Source organism: Muscardinus avellanarius (assembly GCF_963383645.1).
Source record: "Muscardinus avellanarius genome assembly, chromosome: 2".
Taxonomy (NCBI): Eukaryota; Metazoa; Chordata; class Mammalia; order Rodentia; family Gliridae; genus Muscardinus; species Muscardinus avellanarius.
This window is the reverse complement of record NC_137787.1, coordinates 66,121,637-66,138,687: the sequence shown is the minus strand read 5'-3', so window position 1 is coordinate 66,138,687 and position 17,051 is coordinate 66,121,637. Positions and strand designations below refer to the sequence as shown.

At 41.5% G+C, this 17,051-nt stretch overlaps 1 protein-coding gene across 1 annotated transcript; it reads left to right on the top strand.

Annotated features, from left to right (window-relative positions):
• Nucleotides 1-9,799: 9,799 nt before the first annotated feature.
• Nucleotides 9,800-10,525, top strand: PHOSPHO2 (phosphatase, orphan 2; the record flags this gene model as incomplete). The annotated part of the gene is made up of 1 exon (XM_080688943.1): nucleotides 9,800-10,525. The coding sequence occupies one exon, from the start codon at nucleotides 9,800-9,802 to the stop codon at nucleotides 10,523-10,525; it is 726 nt and encodes a 241-aa protein (XP_080545069.1).
• Between the last annotated feature and the right edge of the window lie 6,526 nt (nucleotides 10,526-17,051).

The window sequence follows — 17,051 nt, the reverse complement described above, 5'->3', positions numbered from 1 at the left end:
ATGGGAAACCACAGCCAAGGAAACCCGTGCGCTCCCAGTGTTGCCTAAACCCTCTGGTTGCTTCGCAACCCTACCGGAAGTGACGTCGGGCGACCGAAGCCCCAGGCGGAGAGTCTGCGGGGGCGGAGGGAGTTCGGCGGCTGCGCGTGCGCGGTGAGCGGCGGCGGGGCGGGGAGCGGGGGCGCGGGGGCCGGGCGGAGGCGGGAGCCTGCGGGAGCCGTGCGGACGCGGCTCGGGTCGGCGAAGGGCCCGGCCGCCGGGTTCGGCCCCAGCGAGGTCCCGACGCCTCCCCGCGGGCCCGGGGCGTGAGCCCGCCAGGCCTGGGCGGCGGTCGCCGCAGACCTCCAGCCGAGCACTGGAAGCAGAGTCCTGACTCCCGCGACCAGGATGAACTGGCAGGGAAGCTCTTTGCCAGTTCTGATTACTGAGCCGTGAGCAGGGCGAGGTGAGGCGAAGTTTTTATTTTTTATGGGAATGTTAAAATCTGAATATTCTCCCAAGAAGAGTCATGTTTGGACCTTTAAGATATTTTAGACTTCTTGGTTAAATAAACTACAGGAAATGGAAACGTGTTTTGGAGACCCATCATCAGATCACTCATGACACAAAAATATGTTAAGAATGGATCTGTCCTTGGTTTCGAAAGCTACTTTTCTAATACATTGGTGATAACACTACTTAGATGGCTCCATCCTGTTAGCCACCAAATTGAACCCACTCAAAATGAAAGCACGTTAGCTGGGCGGAGTGGTGCACGCTTGTAATCCCAGCATTTGGGAGGCTGAGACAGGAGGAACGTGGTTCGAGGACAGCCTCAGCCGCTTAGTGAGCCCTTTGCAACTCAGTGAGACCCTGTTTCAAAATAAAAGAAAAAAAAAGAGCTGGGGGGGGGTGTAGTTCGAAGGTAGAATGCCCCTAGGCTTCATCCCCAGCCGCAAAAAACAACCCCCCTCCCAAAAAAAAATGCATGTTAAGATCTTTAATAACTGAAGTTCTAACCTGTAGTTGTAATATTTCCCTACAGGTTTTCTATCAGACGTTTTGCTGTAATAATGCTGGTAAGTATGAAAGGATTAATAAAGTAATTGTAGACAGAATTTAGTTTATACACGTGCAACGTTGGTGGTTTTTTTTATAAACACATAGCTTAAAACATGTCAGGAACCTGGAAGGGTTAGAGATGTTACCATATTTGCAGGCTGACAACAGCCTACCATGGTTTTTTTTACAAGACCCAAGATTCCTAACTAGGTTAGAGATTACTTACAGCAGTCCCCAGAATATCAGCAGTTTTTCCTCGGTTCTCTCAAGCCTAAACTGAGCATCCCCCTAGATGAGGTTAATTAGGCTAGAAGCCGCATGGATGTGGAGTGTGTTGTATTGTAAGACAGAAACGCTGAGCTGAGGGAACCCAAGTCTATTATAAACAGGCAACAAGCATGCCTTTCAAGGTTGTTCACTGTATAAACATCTTTGAGACAGGAGTCCAGAGCAATGAGCCTTGAATATAATGCTTATCAGATATGCAGAACCATGGAGAATTGTCTCCCAACAAAAATTCTCTGAAGTTGTAAGTAGTTAACAAAGGCATTATTGACTCTCCTAAGATTTGATGTCAGCAATTTGCCACTTTGACTTCAGATACCATTTGACTTCATACTCCAGGTTGCAACTGTAACCTCTAGATCTTCACAAACAAGTTGATCTAGAGTTAGTTACTTCTTCTTTACCTCCCACTCCTATTTTGTTATTGTTGTAAATTTAAGAAGGTAGCATTTGCAACAATTTGTTATTTTAGGGATTTTTTTTCTTTTTCAGAAAATCAGTGTAGAATTAAACTGGGAATGGTGGCAGACACTTGTAATCCCAGCATTGGGGAGGCTGAGACAGAAGGATCGTGGCTCTAGGCCGGTCTCAGCTACCTAGTGAAGGCCCTCTGCAACTCAGTGAGAACCTGTTTCAAAATAAAGAATAAAAAATAGGGCTAGGAGTGTAGCTAGGAGGTAGAAGTAATGTAAACTATAGACCTCTTAAGACCACAATACACAAAAGCATTTATTTTTTAAAACAAAGGTGGGATTATGCTATAAACACTATTTTGTAAGTGCCATGTATAATTTGAACTGAACAGCATAGCTTTTACCTGCTGAATAAATACTTCAAAATATATGAGTATCACACACATATTCAACCATTTCCCCAATTCTTGGATGTCTGTATAGTTTTTAGTTTCCATTTGTGAAAAGCACACAAGATGTTACATTTTGAAAGACATTACAGACATACCAGATAGACACTGCATGTGTTCTGTAGAGAATAGTTAATGTTTTGAAATTTTATTTATTTATTTATTTATTTATTTATTTATTTTTGTGGTACTGGGGGTGGAACCCAGGAGCTTTTCTACCTCCAGGCTGTACTCCCAGACCTATTTTCTATTTTATTTGGAAACAGGATCTCACTAAGTTGCTGAGAGCTTCACTAAGTAGCTGAGGCTGGCTTTGAACCTGTGCAATGCTCCTGTCTCAGCCACTGGGATTACAAACATGTGCCACTATGCCCCACCTAGTTTTTGAAGTTTTAAAAAATGAGTTTAAAAATAGATTTACTTTTTTTTTTTTTTTTTTGGTGCTGAGGATTGAACTCAGGTTCTGCCTCTCAGCTATACACTCAGCCATTTTTTTTTTTTTTAAACCAGGGCTCACAAAGTTGTTGGAATTTCACCAAGTTGCTGAGGCTAGCCTCAAACCTAGCATTCTCATATCTCAGCCTTCCAAGTACTGGGATTACAGGTGTGTGCCACTGTACCCAGATTACAGTCTTTCTTTTTCTTCTGCAGGGCTAGGTATGGAACCCAGGGGCATTCTACCTCCGAGCAACTAGTAGCTGAGGTTGTCTACAAACCATGATCCTCCTGTCTCAGCCTCCCAAATGCTGGGATTACAAGATGTGCCACCACTCCCATCTGGCTTACATTCTTAAAACTGAATCTTGGTGCATTTCCTTAATTTTTAGGCAACAGTTACATTTCAAGTACATCACTAAATATAAGTGTTTATTGATAGTAGAATGCAGTATTTCTGTTAAGTTAAAATAAAGCCAGAACCTGGAAATCTCAACTTGATTAACACTTGTGATTTTATCCAATGGATAAAAACTTATAAAACTTATTTTCAGATAACATTCCCTATTTTCTATTTATTTAAGATTATTGCTTAATCAAAATGTTGTTACCTGAGCTGGGCGGTGGTGCACGCTTGTAATCCCCGCGCTTGGGAGGCTGAGACAGGAGGATCACATGGATTCGAAGCCAGCCTCAGCTACTTAGTGAGGCTCTCAGCAACTTAGTGAGACCCTGTTTCCAAATAAAGTATAAAATAGGTCTGGGAGTATAGCCCAGAGGGAGAAAGCCTCTGGGTTCCACTCCAGTACCACCAAAAAAAAAAAAAAAAAAAGAAAGAAAGAAAGAAAAAAGAAAATGTTGTTTCCTCCATTTCTAATAGATTTTTTTTGGGGGGGGGCAGTACTGGGGAGAAACCCAGGGGGCATTCTACCTCTGAGCTACGCCCCAGCTGTAACTTTTTTTTTTTTTTTAATTTTTTATGTTGAAACAGAGGCTCACTAAATTGCAAAGGGACTCACTAAGTAGCTGAGGCTGGCCCCAAACCAGCCTTCCAAGTACTAGGATTATAAGTTTGTGCCACCTGCCTTAATATATATTTTTCTGATAAAAAAAAAAAATAGCATGATTAAAAAGCGCACATTTAGCCAGTTGTGGTGGCGCACACTTTAATACCAGTACTTGGGAGGCTGAGACAGGAGGATTGTGCAGGTTTGAAGCCAGCCTCAGCTGCTTAGTGTGACTCTCAGCAACTTAGACCCTGTTTCCAAATAAAATATAAAATAGGTCTGGGAGTATACCCCGGAGGTAGAAAAGCCCCTGGATTCCACTTCTAGTACCACAAAAAAAAAAAAAAAAAGAAAGAAAGAAAGAAAGAAAGAGAGAAAGAAAGAGAAAGAACACATTTAAGCCAGATATAAGTCCCCTGGGTTCAATTCCCAGTACCACAAGAAAAAAGAAAGGAAGGAAGGAAGAGAAAAGAAAAGAAAGGAGAAAGGTAGGTAGATAAATAGGGCTTGGGGCTTGGCATGTTTGGCACATGCTTGTAATCCCAGTACTTGGGAGGCTGAGACAGGTGAATCACAGGTTCTCAGCCAGCCTCAGCTACTTAGTGAGGCCCTCCACAACTTAGACCCTGTTTCAAAATAAAGAATATAAGCCAGGCATTGTGGTGCATGCTTGTAATCCCAGCATTTGGGACATAGAGACAGGAGGATCATGGTTCCAGAACAGCCTCAGCCACTACTTAATTAGGCCCTTTGCAACTCAGTGAGACCCTGTTTCAAAATAAAGAATAAAAAATAGGGCTGGGGTTTAGCTTGGAGGTAGAATGCCCCTGAGTTCCATCCCAGTACTGCAAAAGAAAAAAAAATCATATATATATATATTTTTTATTATTATATACACACATACATATATAATAGGGCTGGGGTGTTGCTTGGAGGTAGAATGCCCCTGGGTTTAATCCCCAGTACTGCCAAAAACTAAAACATTAGGGCTGGGGGTTAGATCAGAGGTAAAATGCCCCCGGGTTCCATCCCCAGTACCAAAAACAAAAAAAAAGCACACATTTACATTTTAAAATACTAATGTTAGCTGGGCATGGTGGCACATGCTTGTAATCCTAGCACTTAGGAGGCTGAGACAGGAGGATCGCAGTTTGCAGACAGCCTCGGCTACTTAGTGAGGGCCTTTGCAACTCATTGAGACCCTGTTTCAAAATAAAGAGTAAAAAATAGGGCTGGGGATATAGCTTGGAGGTAGAATGCCCCTGTACTGTAAAAGAAAATAATAATAATAATAATATAAAATACTTTTGTAAATTTTAGGAGTTAAGCAGTTTCCATTTCTTTGCTCCAAATAAGAAGACATTGTTTCCTACATATAGGAATAATGTTTTTAAACATCTGGCAACTGGCTGCTGTTTGAAACTGAAGATTGGCATGAATGTTTAACCTAAGCTCTATGCTGAAGTAAGATTAATTGTATTGGAAATACTAATTTGGGTAAGTATTTTTTTTTTTTTTTTTTGGTGGTGGTGGTACTGGGGATGGAACCCAGGGGTCTTCTACCTCTGGGCTATATTCCCAGACCTATTTTTTAATATATATTTTATTTGGTAACAGAGCCTCACTAAGCTGCTGAGGCTGGCTTCGAACCTGTGATCCTCCTGTCTTGGCCTCCTAAGTATTGGGATTACAAGCCTGTGCCACACTTAGCAGGTAAGTATGTTTAAGAAAGGTATATATTGAATGATGATAAAAAGATCTAAAAAAATATTTCTAGGTCAACATTATAACTATATTACCTTCTGTTTCATGCTATTTTGAAGCTAATAGTTAAGGAATTTCAGTCATTTGTGGCCAACTAAATCTAGGGTTAGGGCAGTTTTCAACCAACTATGAGTTACATTGGATTTGGGTGTGTGGTATGTGGTGCTGGGGATCATACCCAGGGCCACACATGTGCTAAACAAATGTTCTACTATTGAGCTACACTCCAGCCCTAGAAAAAAAATTTTTTTAAATTATGAATTCAGAGCTGAGTATGGTGGCACACACCTGTAATCCCAGCACTTTGGAGGATGAAACAGGAATCCCAGGTTCAAAGCCAGCCTCGGCAACTGTTTCCAAATAAAAAATAAAATAGGGCTGGTGGTATATTTTAGAGATAGAATGCCTCTAGGTTCTACTCTTAGTAACACACACATACACACACACACACACACACACACACACACACACACACACACACGTTGTATGCTTAGGTACAGTACAAATGTGATCACTGATCATGCCTTATTACTATTAATTATACTGTTTCTATGAGGAAGTGTTTTTTTGTACTTAAGTCTTGGGAGCTAGTCACAGGCACCTGAATTAGGCATTTAAAAATACAAGGATAGCCGGGCCTGTTGGCGCATGCTTGTAATCCCAGCATTTGGGAGGCTGAGACAGGAGGATCATGGTTTAAGGACAGCCTCAGCTACTTAGTGAGGTCCTTTGAAACTCAGTGAGACCTGTTTCAAAATAAAGAATTAAAACTTGGGCTGGCAGTATAGCTCGGAGGTAGAATGTCCCTGGGTTCCATCCCCAGTACCTAAAAAAAAAAAAAAAAAAAAAAGTTGAGAAGCTGGATATGGTGGCTCACGCGTGTAATCCCAGTACTTGGGAGGCTGAGACTGGAGGATCAAAGCCAGCTCAGCAGCTTAGTGAGACCCTGTTTCCAAATTAAATATAAAATAGGGCTGGGGTGTAGCCCAGAGATAGAAGGCCCCTGCCCAAACAAAGGAGGGCTGAGTATGTAGCTAAATGGTAAAATACAGATACCCTGGGTTCAGTCCCCACTGTCAAATAAACAAGGCTTCACAAAGAATGGGAATATTATGTGCCATCTGAATTCATACATTAGGAGGTATCCCTCTAGGCTATTGTGTAGACATTCTAAATTGAGAGACACAGAATGTTTAACACATATGTGCATTGGGAACTCTGTTCTGTTGTCATCACTACCTATCTTTTGTAATAAACCAGAAAATGAGTTGTGGTTAAATGTCTCCCATATTTAATCAATCTCTTTTTTTTTTTTTAAGCAGGTCTGGGGATGGAACCTAGGGGCATTCGACCTCCAATGCCCTATTTTTTATTCTTTATTCTGAAACAGGGTCTCACTGATTGCAAAGAGCCTCAGTAAGTAACTGAGGCTGTCTGCAAACTCTGATCCTCCTGTTGCCTCCTGAATGCTAAGATAACAAGCGTGCACCACCACGCCCGGCTCTCAAGCTCATTTTCTTTGCTTCCCCCCCCTCCCCTGATACTGGGGCTAGAACCCAGGGGGATTCTACCTTCCAGCTATACCCCTAGCCCTATTTTTTATTCTTTTTATTTGGAAACAGGGTCTCACTGAGTTGCAAAGGGCCTCACTAACTAGTTGCTGAGGCTGTCTGTGAACTAGGATCCTTCTTTCTCAGCCTCCAAAATGCTGGGATTACAAGTGTGCTGCATCAAGCCTGGCTTCCCAACCCCTTTTTAAATTTTGTTTTGGATCTCCCTAAGTTGCTGAGGTTGGCCTCAAAACTGATCCTTTTATCTCAGCTTCCCAAGACATGTGCCACCATGCCTGGCTAGTATTTTCTTTTTAAAGTAATAAATAGTTTTAGTATTTTGTTTGTTAGGCACTGACCTGTGTCCATAATTCTAATACTTAACCACTTTAATTTCCAGTTTATACATCTCTAAGATGAAGATGATAATTTTTACTTAATAGTGTCTAAAAATTAATGTGACGATTGTCAAGTGCTTAGTCCAATGCCTACCATATAGTGTTTTCTCAAAAATACTTACCTTTTTTTTTTTTTTTGCAATACTGGGGATGGAACCCAGGGGCATTCCACCTCCGAGCTACACCCCCATTCCTAATTTTTATTCTTTATTTTGAAACAGGGTCTCACTGTTGCAAAGGGCCTCACTAAGTATCAGATGAGGCTGTCCTCAAACCGTGATACAGCCTCCCAAATGCTGGGATTACAAGCGTGCACCACCTTGCTTGGCTTCAGGTACATTTAGATTATTTGACAAGCTGGGCATGGTGGCTCACACTTGTAATCCCAGCATTTGTGAGGCTAAGACAGGAGGATCGTGGTTCTGGGCAGCCTCAGCTACTTAGGCCCTTCACAATTCAGTGAGACCCTGTTTCAAAATGAATAAAAAATAGGGCTGGGAGTATAGTTCGGAGGTACAATATCCCTGTGTTCCATCCCCGGTACTGCAAATAAATAAATAATAAATATAATGCAGGGCGTTATGGCGCACACTTGTAATCCCCACACTTGGGAGGCGGAGACAAGAGGATCGTGCTGGTTCGAAGCCAGCCTCGCTGCCTTACGAGACCCTGTTTCTAAATAAAAATATAAAATATGTCTGGGAGTGTAGCCCGGAGGTAGAGGATTTCTAGGAACCCCAGTACCACCTAAATAAATAAATAAATAAATAAATATAAAAATAGATTATTTGACACCTCAAAGGTAAACTATCTAGAGATGTAAATAAGCATGTGAAAACTTTTAACAAAAGTTATACTAGTTTGGAACAATTGAATTAACCTCCACTATTCAAGTAAGTTTTTTTTTTGGTATTGAAAATCGAACCCAGGGACATTCTATTTCTGAGATATACCCCCAATCCTATTTTATTTATTTATTTTTAAACAGGATCTTACTAAGTTGCAGAGAACCTTATGCTAAAGCTGACCTTGATCCTATGATCTTCCTGTCTCAGCCTCCCAAGTACTGAGATTACAGAAGTATACCACTGTGCCCAGTTTAAAGAGAGAGAGAGAGAGAGAGAGAGAGAGAGAGAGAGAGAGAGAGAGAGAGTGTGTGTGTGTGTGTGTGTGTGTGTGTGTGTGTGTGTGTTGCTGGGAATTGAGCCAAGGGGCATTCTACCTCTGAGCTACACCCCTAGCCTGATTTTTTATTTATTCTGAACAGGGTCTAAATTGTGGAGGGCCTCACTAAGTGGTTGAGGCTGGCCGAGAACCAAGCCTAGCTTCAGTTTAAATAATTATTTTAGAATAAGTACAACATTAAGCAATCATTCAGTTTCGATACTGGCATTTATAAATTGATTTCAAAGCCAGGGGCATAGTGGCTCAAGTCTGTAATCCCAGTACTTGGGAGGCTGAGACAGGAGGATCACAGATTCAAGGACAGCCTTAGCAAGTAGTGAGCCTCTCATCAACCTAGCAAAACCCTGTTTCTAAATAAAAATAAAATGGGGCTGGGGTATATCTCAGAGGTAGAATGCCTCTGGGTTCAATCCCCAGTACTCAATAAATGGATAAATAAATACAAAATAAATAGGTAGCTCAGAGATAGAATGCCCCTCAGTATTATACATACACACATACACACAAATATACACACTGATTTCAAGCTAACAACCTTTTACATTTTACAAGATTACACGTTGCTGGGCATGGTGATGCACGCTTGTAATCCTAGTACTTGGGAGGCTGAGACAGGAGGACCTGGGTTCATGGCCAGCCTCAGCTACTTAGTGAGGCCCTCTGCTTAGTGAGACCCTGTTTAAAAAGAATAAAAAATAGGGCTTGAGGTATAGCTCAGAGGTAGAATGCCCCTGGATTCAATCCCCAGTATTGAAAAAAAAAAAAAAAGATGTTAACTTTGTTCAGAATTTTGGGTTAGTATACAGAGATGTATATTATATATAACCTGTTATTTAATATGAAGATTATTGGAAATATCATAAACTAATAGGTATGGCTCTAATTGATAATTTAAAGATAGTAAGAATGATTATGTTTTCTGTCTATACTATTATAAATTTGACAATAAGACATTGTTTTATGACTTCTCTTTTTGGGTAGCTCTATAGTTTCATTCTGAATATTCAAGGAATCATTACCACAGAAACACAATAATACTGAGTATCCTTTTTAGATATTTTGTTTTCCATTCACTGAAAATGCTCAAATATGAACTGTGCTTTTTTTTTTTTTTTAGGAAAAATTGCTTAAGCAGTCGTCTTAAAAAGCTTAGTCACTTGTTTATATTCTTTGTTTTATCAGATTAGTATAATAGCCAGATGTGTAAACACAGTATGTTTAGGGAATAATATTTCTTCCTTTTCAGAGTAACCCAGATCTATTTCTGGAACCATGAAACTTTTGTTGGTGTTTGACTTTGACAATACAATCATAGATGACAATAGTGACACCTGGATTGTGCAGTGTGCTCCAGACAAAAAGCTTCCTATCGAACTGCAAGATTCTTATCAGAAAGGATGCTGGACAGAATTTATGGGCAGAGTCTTTAAGTATTTGGGAGATGAAGGTGTTAGAGAAAATGAAATGAAAAGAACAATGACATTAATTCCTTTCACTCCGGGGATGGTGGAACTTTTCAGCTTTATAAGAAAAAATAGGGATAAATTTGACTGCATCATTATTTCAGATTCAAATTCAGTCTTCATAGATTGGATCTTAGAAGCCGCTAGTCTTCATGACCTGTTTGACAGAGTGTTTACAAATCCAGCAGCTTTTCATAGCAATGGTCATCTCACTGTAGACAGCTATCATGCTCATTCTTGCAGTAGGTGCCCGAAGAATCTTTGCAAAAATGTAGTTTTGGTAGAATTTATTGATAAACAGTTCCAACAGGGAGTGGATTATACAAGGATTGTTTATGTAGGCGATGGCGGAAATGACGTCTGTCCGGTAACCTTTTTAAAGAAGAATGATGTTGCCATGCCAAGGAAAGGATATACTTTACAGAAAACTCTTTCCAGAATGTCTCAAAATCTTGAACCAATGGAATCTTCTATTGTAGTTTGGTCTTCAGGTGTTGAAATAATCTCTCATTTACAATTGCTAATAAAGGAGTGATATGCCAATGATTGGAATGTGTTTTAGTTAAGATTGGGTTCAGCAGCATAGAAATAAAACCCCAAGTACCAGTGGCTTAAAAAAGAGAGGAAAAAAAAAGCCAGGTGTGGGGGTGCACGCTTGTAATCCCAGCATTTGGGAGTCTAAAACAGGAGGATCTTGGTTCATGAACAGCCTCAGATACTACTTAGTGAAGCCCTGTTTCAAAATAAAAGAATAAAAGATACGTAGGGCTGGAGTATAGTTCAGAGGTAGAATGCCCCTGGATTTCATCCCCAGGACTGCAAAAAAAAAAAAAAAAAAAAAAAAAAAAGAAAAGAAAAAAAAAAGCTGGGCATGGTGATGCACGCTTGTAATCCCAGTACTTGGGAGGCTGAAACAGGAGAATCCAGGTTCTCAGCCAGCCTCAGCTACTTATTGAGATTACCTACAATTTAGTGAGACCTTGATTCAAAATAAAGAATAAAAAATGGGGCTAAATAGGGCTGGGGGGTGTAGCTCAGAGAAAAAGAAAAAATGTTTCCCTCTCACTTAAAAGAATTCCGGAAGGTATCTCAAAGTTGCCACTTTGTTCTATCAATATGAAAACTTGGCTTCCAACTCATGATGCGAAGTTGCTGTTCAAGGTCCAGCCCTCACAGCAATGTTCTGACCAGCAAGAAAGAGGGTGGTGAGCCACGTAGAGCAGCACATGCCTGTAAACCCAGTACTTGAGAGGTTGAGACAGGATTGCAGGTTCAAGGACAGACTCAGCAATTTAGCAAATCCCTCAGCAACTTAGCAAAACCCTGTTTCAAAATAAAAAAGGATGGGGTGTAACTGAGAGGTAGAATGCACCTGCTTTTGCCAGGTGTGGTGGCACACACTTGTAATCCCAGTGCATGGGAGGCTGAGACAGGAAGATTGCAGGTTCATGGCCAGCCTCAGTTACTTAGTGAGGCCCTGTTTCAAAATAAAGAATAAAAAATAGGGCTAGGGGTGTAGTTCAGAGGTAGAATGTCCCTGGGTTCAATCTTCAGCACCACACACACACAAAAAAATTCTTACAGAACAGAAATACTATTCCAAACCAGGCATGGTGTCACACGCTTGTAATCCCAGCATTTGGGAGGCTGATGCCAAAGGATTGTGGTTCACTGACAGAATCAGCTAATTAGTGAGGCTCTTTGCAACTCAGATCTTGTTTCAAAATAATAAAAAAATAGGGCTGGGGGTATAGCTCGGAGGTAGAATGCCCTTGGGTTCCATCCCCAGTACTGCCAAAAAGAAATTTTCCAATGTGTGTGTATATATATATATATGTATGTACGTACGTATGTATGTGCTCAGCTGGGCGTGGTGGCGCACGCTTGTAATCCCCGCACTTGTGAGGCCGAGACAGGAGGATCACGCAGGTTTGAAGCCAGTCTTGCTGGCTTAAGAGACCCTGTTTCGAAATTAAAATATATATAAAAATATTAGGTCTGGGAGTGTAGCCCAGAGGCAGAAGGGTTTCCAGGAACCTCAGTACCACCACCAAAAAAAAAAAAAAAAGCGATGGAACGCAGAGAAATTCGACCTCTGAGCTACACCCCTGCCCTATGTTTTTTTTTTTTTTTTTTTTTTTTTTGGTGGTACTGGGGTTCCTGGAAGCCCTTCTACCTCCGGGCTACACTCCCAGACCTATTTTTACATTTTTATTTGGAAACAGGGTCTCCTAAGCCAGCGCGCACGGCTGGCTTCGAACCTGCGCGATCCTCCTGTCTCTGCCTCCCAAGCGTGGGAATTACAAGTGTGCGTCACCACGCCCGGCGCCTGCCCTATTTTTTATTCTTTGGTTTTTTGTTTGTTTGTTTGTTTGTTTTTTGGTGGTACTGGGGTTCCTGGAAGCCCTTCTACCTCCGGGCTACAGACCTATTTTATACTTTTTATTTGGAAACGGTCTCTTAAGTTGTGGAGGGCCTCACTAAGTAGCTAAGGCTGTCCATGAACTGCGATCCTCCGATCTCAGCCTCCTGAATGCTGTTAGAAGCTTGTGCCACCACGCCCAGCCAAAACAGATTTTTTTCAAAACTAGGTAATGTTGAGACAGGAGACCTGAATTTTAGTCCCAGCTCTAACAGCTAACTAGCAGTGTGACTTTGAAAAGTGATTTCACAGCCAGGCATGGTGGCACACACTTGTAATCCCAGTGCTTGGGAGGCTGAGACAGGAGGATCACACAGGTTCAAAGCCAGTCTCAGCTACTTAGGCTCTCAGCAACTTAGTGAGACCCTGTTTCCAAATAAAGTATAGAATAGGTCTGGGAGTATAGTCCAGAGGTAGAAAAGCCCCTGGGTTCCACCCCCAGTACCACAAAAAATAAAAAAAATAGTGATTTCACTTCTCTGGAATTTTATTTTCTGAGAAAATGGCTAGATTGTTTGACTTTTGTTCCTAAATATCTTTCAATATTTGAGTTCTTTAATTCTAGTGTTTTTATGGATTTGAGTAGTCTCTAGGTCTGGCGGTAAGGAGCTTTTAAAATTCATTTCTAAAGTAAAAACAAGCAGGAGAATTGCAAGTTTGAGGACACCCTTAACAACTTAGACCCTGTTTCACTAAGTTGCCCAGGCTGGCCTTGAATTTGTCAGCCTCCTCCCTCAACCTTCCCAGGAGCTAGGATTAGAGGGATATGTTACCACACTCATCCAGAAATCTATTTTATTTTAATATCTTTCCTCTGGCCTACTAACAAGTCCTCTTTGACCTTCAAGAAAATCTCAATCATGCAGCACTGTATTCAGGTATCATGTCACTGATCATCCATCTCATTTTGGTCTTTTTTTTGCGGTACTGGGGATGGAACCCAGGGACATTCTACCTCCAAGATACACCCCCAGCCCTATATTTTATTCTTTATTTTGAAATAGGGGCTCACTAAGTAGCTGAGGCTCGCCGCGAACTGCGATCCTCCAGTCTCAGCTTCCTGATAGCTAGGCCCGGCTTTTATTTTTTTTATTTTTGGGGTGGTACTGGGTGTTCTGGAAGCCCTCCTCCAGGCTACACTCCCAGAATATATATATATATATATTCACTTTTTTTATTTGAAAACAGGTTTTCTTAAGCCAGCGTGGCTGGCTTTGAACTTGCGCGATCTTCCTCTCTCCGCCTCCCAAGCGGGGGAATTACAAGCGTGTGCCACCATGCCTGGCTTATTTTATTTTTTAACTGGTGACAGAACCTACGAGCATTCTCTGAGCTATACACCATTCCTTTTTAATTAATTTTTATTTATTGGTATTGGGGATGGAACCTGGGGCATTCTACCTCTGAGCTATACCCCCATCCCTATTTTTTATTTTTTATTTTGAAACAAGGTCTCACTAAGTTGCAGAGGGCCTAAGTAGCTGAGGATGTCTGAGAACCACAATCCTCTTGTCTCAGCCTCCCAAGTACTAAGATTACACCTTTTTTTAGTTGATTTACTTTGTGGTACTGAAGATTGAACCCATAGACATTATATCTCTGGGCTATACCACTAGGCCTCTTGATATTTTTATTTTGAAGCAGAGTCTCACTGAGTCGCTGAGAGTCTAACTAAATTGCTGAGGCTGGCCTTGAACCTATGATCCTCTTATATTAGGGTCCCAAGTACTGGGATTCAGGCATTCACTACCACACTTTTTATTTTGAAGCAGGGTCTAAGTTGTTAAGGCTGGCCTCAAACTTGCAATTCTCCTGCTTCAGCCTCCCAAATACTGAGATTACAAGTGTGTACAGCTATGCCCAGCTTCATTTATTCTTAAAAGCATTGTCTCTCTCCTATTTTCCTTTTTCCTTTTCTAGAGGGGCAAGTTTGGACTCACTTTTAGGGGTTGGGTTGACTTTCTGACCACTTCCACGGCACCCAGACTTGACCTCAAGACCTCACTGTATTTGGGTTGTACTTTTCTGGGGGATCTGTTTAGTATGCCTGAAGTGGGACTTGAGATTCCCTTACATTCACAAGTAATACTGCTGCTGATGATGTCTCCAACCACACTTTTATTAGCATGGTTGAACCCAGTGAAATACGCCTTGTTAAATTGTTTTACTAATCTCTTTCCCATAACTCTCGGTAACAACAATTCACAGAATTTTTGTGGGGAAGTAGTGTACTCTTTTTCTAAAATACTTCTGGAATTTATGCCTAAATTCTGCATGGCTGCTCCAAACATTTCAAAAACTTAGATGTTTCCTGACCGCCTGTTCTGCTGAATCTGCATCAGTTCCAATAAAGACCATAAGCACCAGCAAGCAGCAGGCATGGTGATGCAAGCTTGTAATCCCAATACTTGGGAGGCTGAGACAGGAGGATGGCAGGTTCACGGCCAGCCTCAGCTACCTAGTGAGGCCCTCTGCAACTTACACCCTATTTCAGAATAAAGAATAAAAAATAGGACTGGGGGTGTAGCTCAGAGGTAGAATGCCCCTGTACCACCAAAAAAAAAAAAAAAAAAAAAAAAAGAAAGAAAAGAAAAGAAACAGCAAGCACTCTCGACTGGCCTTGAGGTCAAGTCTGGGTGCCATGGAAATAGTCAGAAAGTCCACCCAAACCCTAAAAGTGAGTCCAACCTTGCCCCTCTAGAGAAGCAGCCACATGCAATGACATTCAAGCTTGCCTATAAGAACAAGATTTTGAGATGCCCTAAATTTAATCACAAAGTTAGGTGTCGGGGAAGAAGGGAAAACAGATGGGAAGAGGTTAATCATTACGAAACTACAGGCTGAAAAAACAAAAGGCCATTTTGTTTTTCAAAAGGTCTTGAATATATTCAATTCCTTCCTTGACCTCCTAGGTACCATGGAATCCTCCTTTCAGTGTCCAACCAATCCAGAGACATCATTGTTTCTCCTTGAAGTTATTTCTTTTGTCTCAAAGCCTTCTCTATTTGGTGTAATCCTGTCCTCTTATCTATAGCCAATGTAAATTCAATGTAAGTAACATACCAGCAATCTCCAGTCTTTCATTATCAAAATACTCTAGTTTTGCGGGGTATAGTGGCGCATATTTGTAATCCTAGTACTTGGGAGGTTGAGACGGAGGATCACAGGTTCGCGACCAGCCTCAGCTACTTAGTGAGGCCCTCCACAACTTAGACCTTGTTTTAAAATATGGAATAAAAAATAGGGCTGGGGGGTATAGCTCAGAGGTAGAATGCTCCTGGGTTCAATCCCCAGTACCACAAAAATAAAAATAAATAATACTCTAGTTTTTTTTTTTTTTTCCTTAGCTCTGACAAGCAATTTTCTTTCTTTCTTTCTTTCTTTTTTTTTTTTTTTGGTGGTACTGGGGGTGGAACCCAGAGGCTTTCTACCTCCAGGCTATACTCCCAGACATCATCATTATATATATATATATATATATTATATATATATAATATATATATATATATATATATATATATATATATATATGATTTGGAAACAGGGTCTCACTAAGTTGCTGAAAGCCTCATTAAGTAGCTGAGGCTGGCTTCGAACCCGTGCGAGCCTCCTGTTTCAGCCTCCCAAGCGCGGGGATTACAAGCGTGCGCCACCACGCCCGGCCCTTGCAATTTTCTAATTGCTCCTACGTTCTCTTCTCAGGAACTTGTCCCAGGACTGGTCCTTGCTCAATAAATTTTATTTCAGAGGTCTCCTGAGTTTTGGTTTAATACCTGTCACAGAATAACTTATGCCAACTCCTATGCACTTGATCAACAAAGAGGAATTAAATCACAGAGCTGGGCATGGTGGCAGATGCCTGTAATCCATGTACTTGGGAGGCTGAGACAGGAAGATTGCAGGTTTGAGGTCAGCCTCAGCAAGTAGTAAGACTCATCAACCTAGTGAGACCGTTTCCAAATAAGAAATAAAAATTGGGCTGGAGGTATAGCTCAAAGGTAGAATGCCTCTGTGTTCAATCCTTAGTACCACAATGAGAAAGAAAGAAAGAGAGAGAGGGAGGGAGGGAGGAAGGAAGAAAGGGGAACCTGCTTTCATTATCAGAAACAAAAGTTCTAGGGTTTGTTGCTCTGTTAAAGTTCGCTCCATTAAAGCTCCTTCACCATTAAAACTGCTGAAGGAAAATGGGTTTATTTATTTATTTATTTTGGTGGTACTGGGGGTGGAACCCAGAGACTTTCTACCTCCGGGTTATACTCCCAGACCTATTTTACATTTTATTTGGAAACAGGGTCTCACTAAGTTATTGAGAGCCTCACTCAGCAGCTGAGGCTGGTTTTGAACCTGTGTGATCCTCCTGTCTCAGCCTCCCAAGCACTGGGATTACAAGCGTGCACCACCACACCCAGCTCAAAATGGGTTTATTTAAAGCCAGCCTTGAGATGGGGTATGATGGCACATGCTTATAATCCCAGTACTTGGGAGAGTGAAACAGGAGGATCTCGGGTTTGACCAGCCTCAGCTACGTAGTGAGGCTCTCTGCAACTTAGTGAGACCCTGTTTCAAAGTAAAGAATAAAAAATAGAGCAGGGGGTGTAGCTCGGAGGTCGAATGCCCCTGGGTTCCGTCCTCAGACCCA